Source organism: Pipistrellus kuhlii, unplaced genomic scaffold (genome assembly GCF_014108245.1).
Source record: "Pipistrellus kuhlii isolate mPipKuh1 unplaced genomic scaffold, mPipKuh1.p scaffold_m20_p_18, whole genome shotgun sequence".
NCBI lineage: Eukaryota > Metazoa > Chordata > Mammalia > Chiroptera > Vespertilionidae > Pipistrellus > Pipistrellus kuhlii.
The window spans coordinates 8,502,202-8,516,723 of record NW_023425493.1 but is presented as its reverse complement, the minus strand read 5'-3'; the positions used below and the strand labels follow the sequence as shown (position 1 = coordinate 8,516,723).

Sequence of the window (14,522 nt, the reverse complement as noted above, 5' to 3'; positions counted from 1 at the left end):
CCTTTTTACTGTTTGGACTTTTTAAATGTCTGGTTTGGTGCTTTTGTTAAATATTTGTTATTACCTATGATATTTTTGGTCATACTTTTTTACATTTCTTATAAAGCTGCTTTAATGATGATGAAGTCCTTTAATTTTTGCTTGTTCAGGAAACTCCTTACCGTTCCTTCAATTCTGAATGATATCCTTGGCAGTTAAATCATTTTAGGTTGCAGGGTCCATAAAGATCCATGATTCTCTGCAGAACTTAAACCTCAAACCCCACACATTTTTCTTACACTCATAGTAGCTAAAGCAATTCTGCTTAGATTAGTCTTGTTCCAATGACATTAAAAGCAGCTGAAAATACTCTTAGCAAGAAGTGCAATTCTGACAACACACATTTTTCAAAGGCAGCATACAATACAGAGTGCAAAGAAAGGCTTCACAAAAGTATGGCATGAGTGAGAAGCACTTCCCAGCCGGTGTGGCTCAGTGATTGAGCGTTGAACCATGAACCAGGAGGTCATAGTTTGATTCCTGGTTAGGGGACGTGCCTGGATTTCAGACTCATTGCCCAGTGTGGGGCATGCAGGAGGCAGCCAATTGATGATTCTCTCTTATCATTGATGTTCCTATCCCTCTCTTCCTCTCCCTTCCTCTTTGTGAAGTCAATAAAAACATATTTTTCAAAAAAGAGTGAGAAGCACCGATACGTTCTAGAAATACATTTAATTTACTCTCTTTGGCTGATGTGAAGATACCTGTACACACCGGTGCCAACTACTGCAACGCCAAGACCTACAAGAAACCAGAAAACAAGTGACATGTAACTCTAAAAACGGATACCCAGTTCCAACCAGCAGAAGGAATGAATGTTGCTTACATTTCAGTGGGCAGAAATATTATTTTATTAAGTGCATATACATTAATATTCTATCTGGACTCTTCACTGTCTAAATGCAGTTTCCTGGAATCAGAGTCCACAGTAAGCCAGACAAGAGTTCTTGCTTAATTTAGAATACTACTCAAAGCATATTTGGGATGAAAACTCATATGACTAATCATATTTTTTTAAATGTACTATATAGGGTTTGTTATTAAATGGAAATATGGAATATAGAAAAATACAAAATCACCAGTATTCTATATAGACTGGTTTACTTAATTTGAAGCTTTAAAAACTGTAGAAACTGGGAAATCATTTATAAAAATGCACTTTTCCACAGCGATATTTTAAGTGCTATCCAGGTGTGAGACACTTACTTGCTGAAGAACCATCAGAGCAATGAGTCCTCCACCTGAGGAATAAAAGAAACCAGTGTGAGGGTAATTTAGCACCTGTGTGTCTCCAGATAGTTGCTATATTTAAATGTAGGTCAGTCCATCTACAAACTACATCGAAGAAAATGTTCAGTCTCCTTCAGTGTGACTGCTGATGCACCAGCTCATTTTGATCACAGAGCCCTTCTAATCTGACCCCAGGCTTAGGGCCCAACACTGTTTTGGTGCAGGAGCTACCAGACTAGGTTAGTTAGTAAAGGATATTATTAGAACACACAGGGCTCGTTATATTAGAGAAAACTTGTTCTAAAAATATGTCATCTCTTTCTAGTGGGTTTAGTTCCATAGTCAGTATACCATTTCTTATAATATAATTAGGGATTGAATTTATATATGTATATTTTTACCAAAAGCTGGTCTGTAGAATAAGTCATAGTAAAGAGCTATCTTATTCTGTCACACAGATGTTACCTGTAGCCTTCACAAACAATGCTTTATCTCATCATCAACCCATCCTTATATCTTTTTCCAAAAAAATAGTGTGATATAGTCATAATAATTAAGGAGATTCTAAGAATGTAAACGAAACACCAGGGCACATGGTAAAAAAGTATGCTTAGAAACTTAAACATACATTTTTTACTATCCAGAGAGCAATAAATAAAACTGCCACATCTTAATTCTTGGTAATGTTAGCAGTATCTGCTTCTAAGCTGCCAGAGTTTTTATTAAATTTCTATAAAAACATAATACAGTATTATGTTTTCTTTTACTCTTTTCATTTTTATAAATAATTGTCAATTTTACTCTTTTCATTTTTATAAATAATAGTCAATTTTACTCTTCATTTTTATAAAAAATTGTCATCTTAACATCTTAAGATAGCAATGGGTTTACTGACACAATGACAGTGGGACCACCGTGTTCCGGGGAGAACATAACAAGCCTAAGGTGCGTTTCATGAAAAGGCTAACCTTACTAAACACATCTAACATAAATAAATGCAATATTTTTTTTTCATTTTACTCATCTAGAAATATTTATATTTCATTAATGGTACAACTTTACTTTATCGGATAATTTAACATGTGTTGTGTGAACCTTGGGAGTGTACATAAAGTGTGATGCACCAGCCGGTTGTAAAAAAAAACAAACCCAACTTATGGTATTTAAGGCTTGGTTATACAGGTATGAATAGGAAGAAATTAATCTATAAATTACCGTCACAAAATAACACGATCGCATAAAAAGCAAGTTACAGTCAATAAATTTTAACTTGCGTATAAACATAGCAATTGAAAAAGTGACCCCACCCTATTAGGAATCCTAAGTTGAGGCATCTTTTAAAAACTGTGTTAACTACATGTGTCTACATACTACTGCTTACATTTGTCATAGTATCTGCAACACTGAAATAAGTACGAGTGTCAATTATCACTCATTTGAGACAGGTTGTTCCTTCTCTAACTATAGGCCCGTGGTCGGCAAACTGCGACTCTGGAGCCACATGCGGCTCTTTGGCCCCTGGAGGGTGGCTCTTCCACAAAACACCACGGCCTGGGCGAGTCTATTTGGAAGAAGTGGCATTAGAAGAAGCTTAAGTTTAAAAAATTGGCTCTCAAAAGAAATTTCAACCGTTGTACTGTTGCTATTTGGCTCTGTTGACTAAAGAGTTTGCCTACCACTGCTCTAGACAATTAAAATATGATATTTCCATGTAGAACTCTAAGGCCACATAATGCAGAGTCATCAAAATAATACCGTATTCCTTATTGTCCTTAGGTGGTGGTGTACTATTTGCAGAGGGTTTCCCTGGGAAAACAAAAGAAGTTAAAAAAGTAAAGACAATAAAACCTTTGTAAAAACAAACAAACAAACAAAAAAACCTCTTACCAATTTTTTTCTTTTATAAGTTACCTTAAAGGTTATTTTTCATTAAAAGTAGTATGAAGTATTATAAATTTATATACAACATCATCAGCGTTCTTCTTCCTACCCATTAATATTTCCTATAACAATATTCTTGGAAGGGCAAGCAAATTTATCATTAGTATACTCTTAAAATTAGCCCATGGCAGGGTTCTGCCCTGTGGCTCTCCACTGTCAGGCCAGGCGCTGGTGTTTCAGACAAAGAAACCCAACCACAGGGGCCTGCAGCCACTTGGACTCCCAAAACTCGCCTCCTGTGGCCCTTGGAGTGGGGTCCGGAGTATATTATCTGTTGAAGTGGAATCCCTGATCCCTGTGTGACTGAACCCTAAGAGAGTTGAGCGGGATGGACCCCTAAAGAGGTCAGGGGTTGCCACTGTGGTGAAGGCAAAACAAAGCCCACCTCCAGGCAGCACAGCTGCACTGTCTTATAGAAGCCACGGAGGTTCAAGACTGGGAGATCACAGAGGTATAAACCTTGCGATTCTGTTTCTGTTCATCAGCTTATGTTGTTCATTACATTTCATAAATGAGTGAGATCATGTGATATTTCTCTTTCTCTGACTGGCTTATTTCACTTAGCATAATGCTCTCCAGTTGAACAAAAACAGATCCAGAGACAAAGAAACATTGATCAGACCAGCAAACCTCAGAGGGAAGGTGGGAGGGGGGTGGGAGGAGAGATCAACCAAAGGACTTGTATGCATGCATATAAGCGTAACCAATAGACACAGACACCAGGGGGGTGAGGGCATGAGTGGGAAGGATTGGGGGCGGGTAATGAGTGAATAAGGATACATATGTACTTTAATCAATAATAATTTAAAAAAATAAACCACAACAACAACAACAAAACATGCAGAACAGATTTTTTATGGCAAGCTATTACGGTGGCAGACACATCAAATATATCATGGTGGTAGGCAGTGATCCATCAATGGACCAAGTATAAATCTTACAAATAAAGATTGCAAAGAGTAAAAAAAAAAAAATAAAATAAAATCTTGCTATTCAGCACCATCTACTGAGCGGAGATGAGGGTCCCAATATAAGGTGACAAGAGAAGATTTGACTTTTGGTGATGGGTGCATGGAGCAATTTACAGATCTTGTGTAGAAACCCACACCTGAAACCTGTGTGTCTATGCTGATCAATAAAAATATAAATAAAATTAACCTGTGGGTTCAATGTGACCCTACTTAAAATTAAAACATAGGAAGACTTACTAAATCATTTAGAGTCTCATCTACAATTAAAGGAAATTGCAATATGAAAAAACCATTTACAGAAAATCCTCATATACTAAGTGAAATCAGCCAGAAGTGATTCCACTTTAATGAGATACTTAGAATAGTCAAATTCATAGATAGAATATTAAACAGTGCTTATCAGGGCTGGGGGAGGATGAATAGAGGGTTATTGTTTAATGGGTATAAGGTTTCCATTTGAGATGATTAAAAAGTTTTGGAAGAGTAACGGTTTGCATGACAATGTGAATGTACTTAATATCATCAAAATGTACCCGTAAAGGGTTAAAATGATAAATTAATTAAATAAATAAATAAATAAATAAATAAAATAAAGTAAAATAAAAGTTGTTCTACAAAAATGAATATAGAGTTCCAACATTTCTGAAACTGTCCTGACAGATATTTTAACAGATAGTAGTAGAGTGAGAAATAATTATTTGGTACTGGCAAAGGCATGGACGGAATTCAAGGGAACAGAGACAACTAGAACACTAATGAATTTAATGTATGTTAAACCTGACACTTCCAACAGTAGGAAAGGAGAGAACACATGAGAGTGAGTGGAGTGTAAAGGAACCCTATCAATCCATATACCATGATGAATTTCAGATGCGCCAACAATTTAATGTAAAGAATGCAATCAGACATGATCTCCCTCATTTATGGATAATAAAGAACATTATAACTGATTAACAAAAAGCTGGATACAGATGCAGAGAAGCATTGAACAGAATGCTAAATTACAGCGGGAAGGCTGGGGAGGGGAGAGGAAGGTAAAAATCAATGGAAGGACTTGTATGCATGCATATAAGCAGAACCAATGGATGCAAGACACTGGGGGGTGAGGGCATGTATGGGAGTGGGGTCGGGGAGCAATGGGGAATATGGACACATGTAATACCTTAATCAATAAAAAAATTAAAAAAGGGGTAAAAAGAAGCAATCAGAACATATGGTTGAAGTGTTTGTAATTTGAGCATGGGGAAGACCTACAGATTTTATAATAAAAACACAGGAGAAAAAAGTCAATAAATCCAACTTACTGTAAAACTTCTGCATTTAAATCAGTGGTCATATAAATGACCACTGATAGGAAAATTATTAAATAAAAATTATCATATATCAAAGTAATCATCCAAAGGGTAGGAATAAATCTAAACACCCCCCCAATCTAAACACACCCCTAATCTAAGACAGTATAAAATGTGCGAGTTTTTGAAAAATATAAACAGCATGATGCCATTTCTGGGGGAAAAAAAGAAAAGAAAAGGAAAAAAAACACAAAATATGTAAAATTGCACAAATAAGGATATTGGTGTATAGAAATAGATGAAAAGACACCTAAACTATTATGTGATTAACTCAGGTAATGGATAAGAAAAAGAGGAAACTATCTTTTACTCTGTATACTTTTGTAATGTATGAAATTTTAATTAATCTGCAGGCTACTTATGCAATGAAAATGTACAAAAATGCAATATATCTCAAACTGGATAAAATCTTTTAAAAAATGGCTATTAACAACCAAAGGACTTGTATGCATGCACATTAACATAACCAATGGATACACACACTGGGGCAGTGGGGGCTTGCCCAGGGTGGGAATGGCTGGGTGGGAGTGAGTCAATTGGGGAAACAGGAGACAAATGGAAAATTTCAGATAATAAAAAAATTAAAAAAAAATGGCTTATTAAAAATAAGGCAATGTAAAGAAACCTAGAAAATAATGTTCACTTCGTATCAAAAAGACTTTAATTTATAATGAGTTCTGGTAAATGAACAATAAAATATTTTAGAACATAAATAAATAAATATAGACCCAAAATGTTAATGAAAGAAATGCAAATTAATACATGACATGTTTTTGTTTTGTTTTTTACCCACCACCTTATGAATTTCTTCTTCTTCTTCTTCTTATTTTTGAAGGAATGTAGTACCACTTTCTTGAGTCTTTTTTTTAATATATTTTATTAATTTTTCACAGAGAGGAAAGGAAAGGAATAGATATAGTTAGAAACATCGATGAGAGAGAAACATCGACCAGCTGTTTCTGCACACCCACTACTGGGGGAATGTGCCAACAACCAAGGTACATGCACTTGACTGGAATCGAATCTGGGAACTTTCAGTCCACAGACTGACGCTCTATCCACTGAGCCAAACCGGTTTTGGCTGAATTTCTTAAGAATGTAAGTAAGAAAAAGAGTTACCGAACCTGGAGTGCTGATGGTCACTGGAGGAGGAGTGACCTGATTAGCAGGATGGACATCTGGAAAGATAAGTTTGATTCTATTCACCAGATTTATCAGCATAAAATTAATCACATTTAATTTGATTTTTTTAAATTACTTTAAAAGATTATTTTTCAAAATGAAAAATACACTTACTTTCTAAATTTTGAAATTCTACTTCTGGAAAGTCACCTAAATACATAAAAACATTTGCATAAGAATGTTTACTATTATAACTTTGTATTTTATAACATAAATCTTAGAAATTTAATAATAAATCATAAAAATAACATCCTCAGAGTAAACCTGTATATCTTTTTTAAAAATTCACATCCAAGTCATCCCATAATACATGATTTTTATGTTTCCTCCTTTTCCACTTAGTTTTTCATGGACATTTTTTTTTCATATATGCACAATTACATCTATAATACCTTATCACATTGTATGTTGCTAGTGTTCCTTTTTTTGCAAAGTCTTCCTGTAACTGATGATAAAAATAATCGAGAGTCTTTGATATGTAAGAAAAGATTCCTGCCCTTTATCTTCTTCATAAAATGTCTTCATATTTAATTATCTCCTATTGGGTACACTAAATTGTATCACTGTTTTGGAATCCTTTATACATTTTTATGGTCAACTCCATTCAAAGGGGCATATCTGCAAACCTGCTATCCCACTGTGCATATACCCTGTAGGACCCTGTGAGTAAACACGATGGGTCGATGAATACAAACTTCACATGCAATTTTAATGTACCAGTCCACCAAAACAAAACATCTCTTTTTCCCTGACACCTCACAACACTCAACTAAGGTTCTCAAGGAGGAAACCAGTTACCAGACATACTAGAGTTATAAAAAGGTGTTCTAATTACCATGTTAGCATGCATAATTCCCCTGAATCCTTTAAAATATTAGGACAACAAGAAATTTAGAAACAAATTAGAAGCCAGTATTAGAATTTGTTTGAGTTCAACACCATTATTAAATGATAGAAAATGAAAACCCATAGAAATAATATAATTGAGTAATCAGAGCCAAACTAGGACTCTGAGTGAAATCAGCCCAAGCTAATACTCTTCACACTACAGTAGTTTCCCCACATGTATGGGGGATATGTCCCAAGACCACCAGTCGATGCCTGGAATAACAGTTACTACCAAACGAGATATATATATAGATATATATATATATATATATATATATATATATATACACACACACACACACACACACACACACACACACATACACACACACACATATACATATATGTGTATATATATATGTATGTGTATATGTGTATGCGTGTATATATATGTGTGTGTATATGTATATATGTATATGCACTGAGTGACCAGATTATTATGATCTCTGAATGCATAATAATCTGGCCACTCAGTATACTTCTCTTGAGTACCTCATTTATTTGATATCAAAGATACTATAAATCGCGCACCTCATCAGTTTTCCCCTTTTCACTGGCTGACAGAAAACTCAGGGCAACTAGGTGATTGATCTCAAGTAAAAGTCTAGAATACTTTTAGTATCCATTGGAGATACAAATACACTGAGTGGCCAGATTATTATGCGTTCAGTGATCATAATAATCTGGCCACTCAGTGTATATGTGTGTGTGTGTGTGTGTGTGTGTATAATGTATATTATTTTGGCCTCTACACATACATAACTATAATAAAGTTTAATTTATAAATTAGTCACAGTAAGAGATTAACAACAATAATTAATAACCAAATAAAACAAATCCAACAGTATCTTATAATAAAAGTTACATGACTGTAGTCTCTCATCCTCAAAATATATCCTTGTACTATACTCTTCCTTCTGCCTACAGTGATGAGATGAAGTGGGTTGGATACAGTGGACCAAGGAATGATTCACATCCCAGGTGGGACAGAGTGGGCTAGCATGAAATTTCATCATGCTACTCAGAATGGCGAGGATTTTAAAACGAATGAATTGTTTATTCTGGGAATTTCCCATTTAATATTTTGGACCACAGTTGCAGGTAACTAAGATAGCAGAAAGCAAAACCACAGAGAAATGGTGACTATTGTATTCCTCTTGTTTCTACTGCAACCAGTGGGAAGCCAGAGATAGCAGCACTGAAATCAGGAAAATAATTCCTTCCACCGCATGAAAACCATCTCGCAACTCTTAAGCAGAGCAGCTGATGGGTAGTCCATGCAAGAAGTCCTCCATTTCACTCTGCCTTTCGGTTATGAAATGCATTTTTGTTGCCAAGTTAAAAGTAACCAGTAAGGAGAAAAACAGTCATTGTATGAGGTGAGGTGAGGAGAGGTGGGAGTAATAGGAACATAGGTCTTGTTCTGGAGACAGCAGAAATTTTGAAATTTTCCAATTAAGTGGGAACATGTAAATGGTTGCAGTTCAGGAAACGAAACAGTCCCATACTAGTACCAAGATGTCCTGTACAGTTGTCACCAGATCACTTTTTAAAAATGAATTAAATAGCGAAGTTGATGACACATAAAAAAGACACATTATGAAAACAGAACACCATGTGCCCACCATCCAGATATCATTGCTGACAGGTACGCATAAGAAACTGTTTGACATTGAAACTGGGACTCAAACATTTTTTGTTATTATATGTTTATTTCTGGTCTGCAGAGGCGAGATTTTTTAAAGGAAAGAAATGGGGGGGGGGGGAATAGATACAGAGGCAAAGAAGCATTGCACAGACTGCAAAACTACAGCAGGAAGGCAGAGGAGATTGGGGGGGGGGGGCTGTAAGAGATCAATCGAAGGACTTGCAGGCATGCATATAAGCATAACCAATTGATACAAGACACTGGGGGGAGAGGGGCAGGTGAGGGCATGTAGGAGAGGCTGGGGGGAGGCCAGTGGAGGGAAAAATGTGACATATGTACCACTACTTGAAATACTTCGAACAATAAATAAAATAATTTAAAAAAAACAGAAGCCACATAGACCTTCCAATTCCCGAATATTGATTGGAGTGATGCTCTAAATCTATGAGTTTCCTTTAAGAGCTTCCTAAACAACAGACACTGTGCTAAGTGCTTTGAATACATGACATTTTAACTATCCTGCCACCCAGTAAGGAAGGAATTACCTATGAGTAAGTACATTTAAACTTTACACAACTTGCCAAGGTCACACAACTGTGTATGTGCTGACTATGGCACTGAGTATAACTACTAAAATAGCTGTAAGTATGTATTTCTCCCTTCATTACTAAAAATGACAAGTGAAAAATCACCAGAGATACAAAATATTTTTAAAAATCACCAATGTTTAAATATTTAAAGAATTTTGAAAAGATAAGCAGGAAATTACTAAGCCTGAGAAATGGGAAATTGTAGATTTTGACCTGGGAGGAGGCAACACTGGATAAAGAAGTAATGTAGGTTGGATCAAATGTTCGGGCATTATTGCTTTATTTTCATTTGTATAAAATTATGCTTTTCGTTCTGGACTTAGGTGTAAACTCCAATCATTCAATGTACTCTGAAAAAATGGTTGCTATATATTTCATACTTTAATAGGCCAAACAACAGAAATTATACACCTGTGTGATATACAGAATGTGCTAAGAACCTATGAAACTTACTCTGAAAAACGATTGTTATATATTTTTGGATATATGGATATATATTTACACATTATATATGTGATGTATAGAATGTGCTAGGAACCTATGAAATTTACCCTGAAAATATGTTACTATATCTTTTTACACATAAACATGCCAAACAACAGAAACTTATACACCTGTGTGGTTTACAGAATGTGCTAAGACCCCATGGAAACATATAAAATAACAAGAACAGAATTCTTTGTACACTGGATGTCATACCTCTGTCATGGAAATGAATACAAGACAGCGTTATAATTACTGAAATGGCTTCTTTCCCATTATCCTGCGTCACTGATTTTTTTTTTAATGTTAAAGAAATAAAACCTTTAAAAACAAACAAGAAGGAAAAAGATACCCTTTGTACCTTTAATACACGTTGGAATCTGAGGCTCCCAATCATTGTTAGGTCCACAGGTAATCCTACTGCTACCTTGAAGGTCAAAACCCTCCAGGCATTCAAGGTCAGCCTTTGCTTGGTAATGATACACTTTTTCATGTCCTGACACCAGTCTGCCATTCTCGACCACTGGAATCTCACATTTAACCACTGAAAAGTGAAGACATTTCAGAGTTAATGAAAATGTGCTGCTCTAACAAAGGAGAGAAAAACTAGTGCAAAGTCATAATTTCCACTGAGAACACAGAGACAAGGAATGAAAGGCAGGATGTTGATTTTTTACAAGAAGTGTTTGATTTGTGCATTTTAATTTCAGCAAACAGAGTGAGAGAAATGTAACAATTTTATTTATTTATTTATTTATTTATTTATTTATTTATTTATTTATTTCCAGCTAAAACAAACTTGTCATAGTTTATTGGCTTCTCACATTTTTTTCTACTGCAAGTTTTGAGAAAGATCTGATTACCAGATGCAAGTTCTGGGTCAGTTCAAACAAACTTTTTTAAAAAATAGTTTTAATTGATTTTTTTACAGAGAGGAAGGAAGAGGGATAGAGATCTGGAAACATCGATGAGAGAGGAACATCGATCAGCTGTCTCCTGGGGATGTGCCCACAAACAAAGTACATGCCCTTGACTGGAATTGAACCTGGGACCTTCCAGTCCGCATGCCGATGCTCTATCCACTGAGCCAAACTGGTTTTGGCCAAACAAACTTTTGATACTAATCATCTTGGGGGGATGCAGGAGGTGTGTGTGTGTGTGTGTGTGTGTGTGTGTGTGTGTGTGTGTTTAGCAGGATTTTTTTCAATTACAGTTGACATTCAATATCATGTTAGTTTTAGGTAGACGCTCTAGTGGTTAGACATTTATATAGCTGGGCACCATACACAGGTATTACAATATTCTTGACTACATTCCCTGTGTGGACCTCACACACCTAGGACTATTTTGTAACTACCAATTTGTACTTCATTCCTCCTCCTTTTTCACCAAGCCTCCTATCTAACCCCCATCCCGTCTGGCATCCTTCAGTTTTTCTGTATCTGTAAGTTTCTTTTGATTGCTTATTTCATATTTTTAGATTCCACGTATAAGTGAAATCCTGTGGTATTTGTCTTTCTCTTATTTCACTTAGGACAATGCCCTCTAGCTCCACCCATGTTGCTGAAAATTGTTAGAATTCACCCATTTTATGGCTAAATGACATTCCATTGGATACAGGGTGCTCCCCCAAAATGTACACACACTTTTAACAGCTCAGAGCTCAATTTTGAAAATAAAATGTACTTTAGCAAACACTGCCTTTATGATTATGGAAAGTGTGTGTATACATTTTGGGGGACACCCTATATATGTACCATATCTTCTTTATCCAAATGTCTATCGACAGACACTTAGGTTGCTTCTTTATCTCCGCTCTGATATACGAAATGGCCTTCTTTGTCTCTTGTTATAGCCTTGGTGTTAAAGTTTATATTATTTGATGTAAATATTGCTTTTCCCCAGATGTTTTTTAAATTCCCAACTGCCTTAAATATCTTTTAGCCAGAGTGTAATTTTTTGATGCTTTCAAGCAAAACACCAAAAATCTTAATTCATGCAAACATTAAATAATTCACAATGTATATAGTGAAATACCAAAAACATGTGGGTGAAGGGTGGGGAACTCTAAAACTAGAACTAATTTTTAATCTGTTTGACCTATATTGAATTAAATTAGGAACCAATGTAACAGGATGAGCAAGCACATATGGTTTTTGTTTGTTTTTCAGTAAAAGTAATTTGAAAGTATTTACATATGATTTAAACAGAGAGAAAGAAGTAAATGGAATTATTTTACATTTACACTGAGGAGAGTCACTACTCCATATTTTATACACAGAAGCCTGTTCCCTTCAATAAGTGAATATTCATCTGGTTCACTCCCTCTCATAAGTGAATTCATATGGTCCATTTGAAGGATTAGGACTATAAATTACTTCATTGTATTCAAATGTATCTTTGAGGTTCTTGGTGCATTTTTCCATTTGATATTTCTCTAGGGGGTTGACACAAAATTCCTTAATAAGAGAGAAAAAAGAAGACATAGAAGGCAAAAGAAAAGGTGAAGGACGAAGACAGTATTTGTAATGTCCTGTGAACTGTCATCAGTCATTTATATATGATATCTACAATCCAGTTGTGAATCCAATATCCATCTAGAAGAAAGTTTCTACAAGAAAATATATTATCCCAAATCAAAATACTACTGTGCAATGAACTTTTATTTTCTTAAATATATTTGTATTGATTTCTGAGAGGAAAGGGGAGGGAGAGAGATAGACAGATCAATGACGAGAAATATTGATTGGCTGCCCCCTATTGGGGATTGAGCCTGCAACCCAGGAGTGTGCCCTTAACACAATTGAGCTGGGTACCCTTCAATCTGCAGGCCAATGCTCTATCTACTGAGTCAAACTGACTAGGAAGTAATATGCAATGAACTTTTAGAATAAAAGTAATTTTCTTTAAAAAACAAGTTATGTTAAATACCTATATTTTTCTGAAAGGCCATGATTAGGTTTGTTCTCATAATTAGAGAACTGGTAACTTAGTGAGAAAATAGATCTATGATTAAACTAAAACTCTGTGCTAGTTGAAAAATGCTTTATATTTTATAAATATATCCAATATCTATTCCTAACTCAATGGTTTATAGTAGTATTTAGTAATACTTAACAACATCAAGATATTATTGTGTGTTTTTTCCCCTCAGTTTCATCCGTAAGAGTGTTATGGTGAAAATTTCTGGCGGTTTTGGAGAGTTTAATAATGCAATAGAATGAATTTTCCGGCTAACTTTTAAGCCACATATAAAAAAATTTTGAAAAAAAAATGTAAACACGATTTCACTCTTTGCTTTGAAAATTTTTTATTAGATGAAAAAAAAATGTGGCATTTGTTCATATGTATTGAGCTTACTGTTTATAAAAATGAATTAACATGTAATTATTTTTAAAATGTCTGTTTAAATGTCAATATAATGAATATCAATAGACCTAATACATCTGCAGAAGATCTCCATGGGGTATTTGTTAACTTAGCAGCATAAAGGGGTCACCAGGCCGAAAAATTTGAGGGCTACTTCTTTAAATTCTAAAGAGAGAATATACTTACTTTCACACTGTGGGGGGTTATCACTCCATTCCACATCATCTCCAGAAAGATTACAATATAGAATGTTTGCTCCAATTAACCTATAACTACATGAGAAAAGATCACTGTCTTCTTTATCAGTTAAAAGGAAGACTCACAATAAAAACAAGTTTGTATGTTTTGTTTTTTTACTATACCACAGTAGTTTCAGGGAAAAACGTGTCCTAAGTGACATGTACTGAATGTGCTAACCAAATCTGCAGTGTAATGAAAGAGAAATTCTGAGTGTGAGCATGTAGTGGTCTAGAGCAAAATGTCTAAGTAAATTTATCATTGCTGTCAGCCTGGCCTCTTCGTTATACCCGGCAATTACATCAACATTCACTTCTCTGCCCTTGCTCACGTCATTCGGCTCAGTCAAGACAGTCAGGACAAGCATGAACAGAGAGAGATCTGTCCCTCCATCTTACTTGACTGGATTTGAGTCCCCGCTCCACAACCGAATTGTTATTTGTGTTGGGCAAGTCCCATAATGTTTCTCTTTCTTGATTTCTGCATTTAGATAACGAATAATAATATGTGTTCTGTGGGTTGTTTCAAGTAGTACATGAGTTTGCATCTGGGACACCGTGAATGCAGTAGGTACGTTTTGGTGTAATGAATA

At 35.3% G+C, this 14,522-nt stretch overlaps 1 protein-coding gene across 1 annotated transcript in view; it reads right to left on the bottom strand.

Annotated features, from left to right (window-relative positions):
* Window positions 1-670: 670 nt before the first annotated feature.
* LOC118721677 (membrane cofactor protein-like) overlaps window positions 671-14,522 on the bottom strand; it is a 32,440-nt gene continuing 18,588 nt past the window's right edge. Inside the window, exons 9-16 of the mRNA XM_045583414.1 lie at window positions 13,880-13,965; window positions 10,686-10,868; window positions 6,830-6,865; window positions 6,601-6,711; window positions 4,419-4,438; window positions 3,025-3,139; window positions 1,246-1,280; window positions 671-780 (exon numbers count right to left, since the gene is read on the bottom strand). Of these exons, the coding sequence (XP_045439370.1) occupies window positions 763-780; window positions 1,246-1,280; window positions 3,025-3,139; window positions 4,419-4,438; window positions 6,601-6,711; window positions 6,830-6,865; window positions 10,686-10,868; window positions 13,880-13,965 (604 nt within the window). The 3' untranslated portion in view covers window positions 671-762. The remainder of the gene's footprint in view (window positions 781-1,245; window positions 1,281-3,024; window positions 3,140-4,418; window positions 4,439-6,600; window positions 6,712-6,829; window positions 6,866-10,685; window positions 10,869-13,879; window positions 13,966-14,522) is intronic.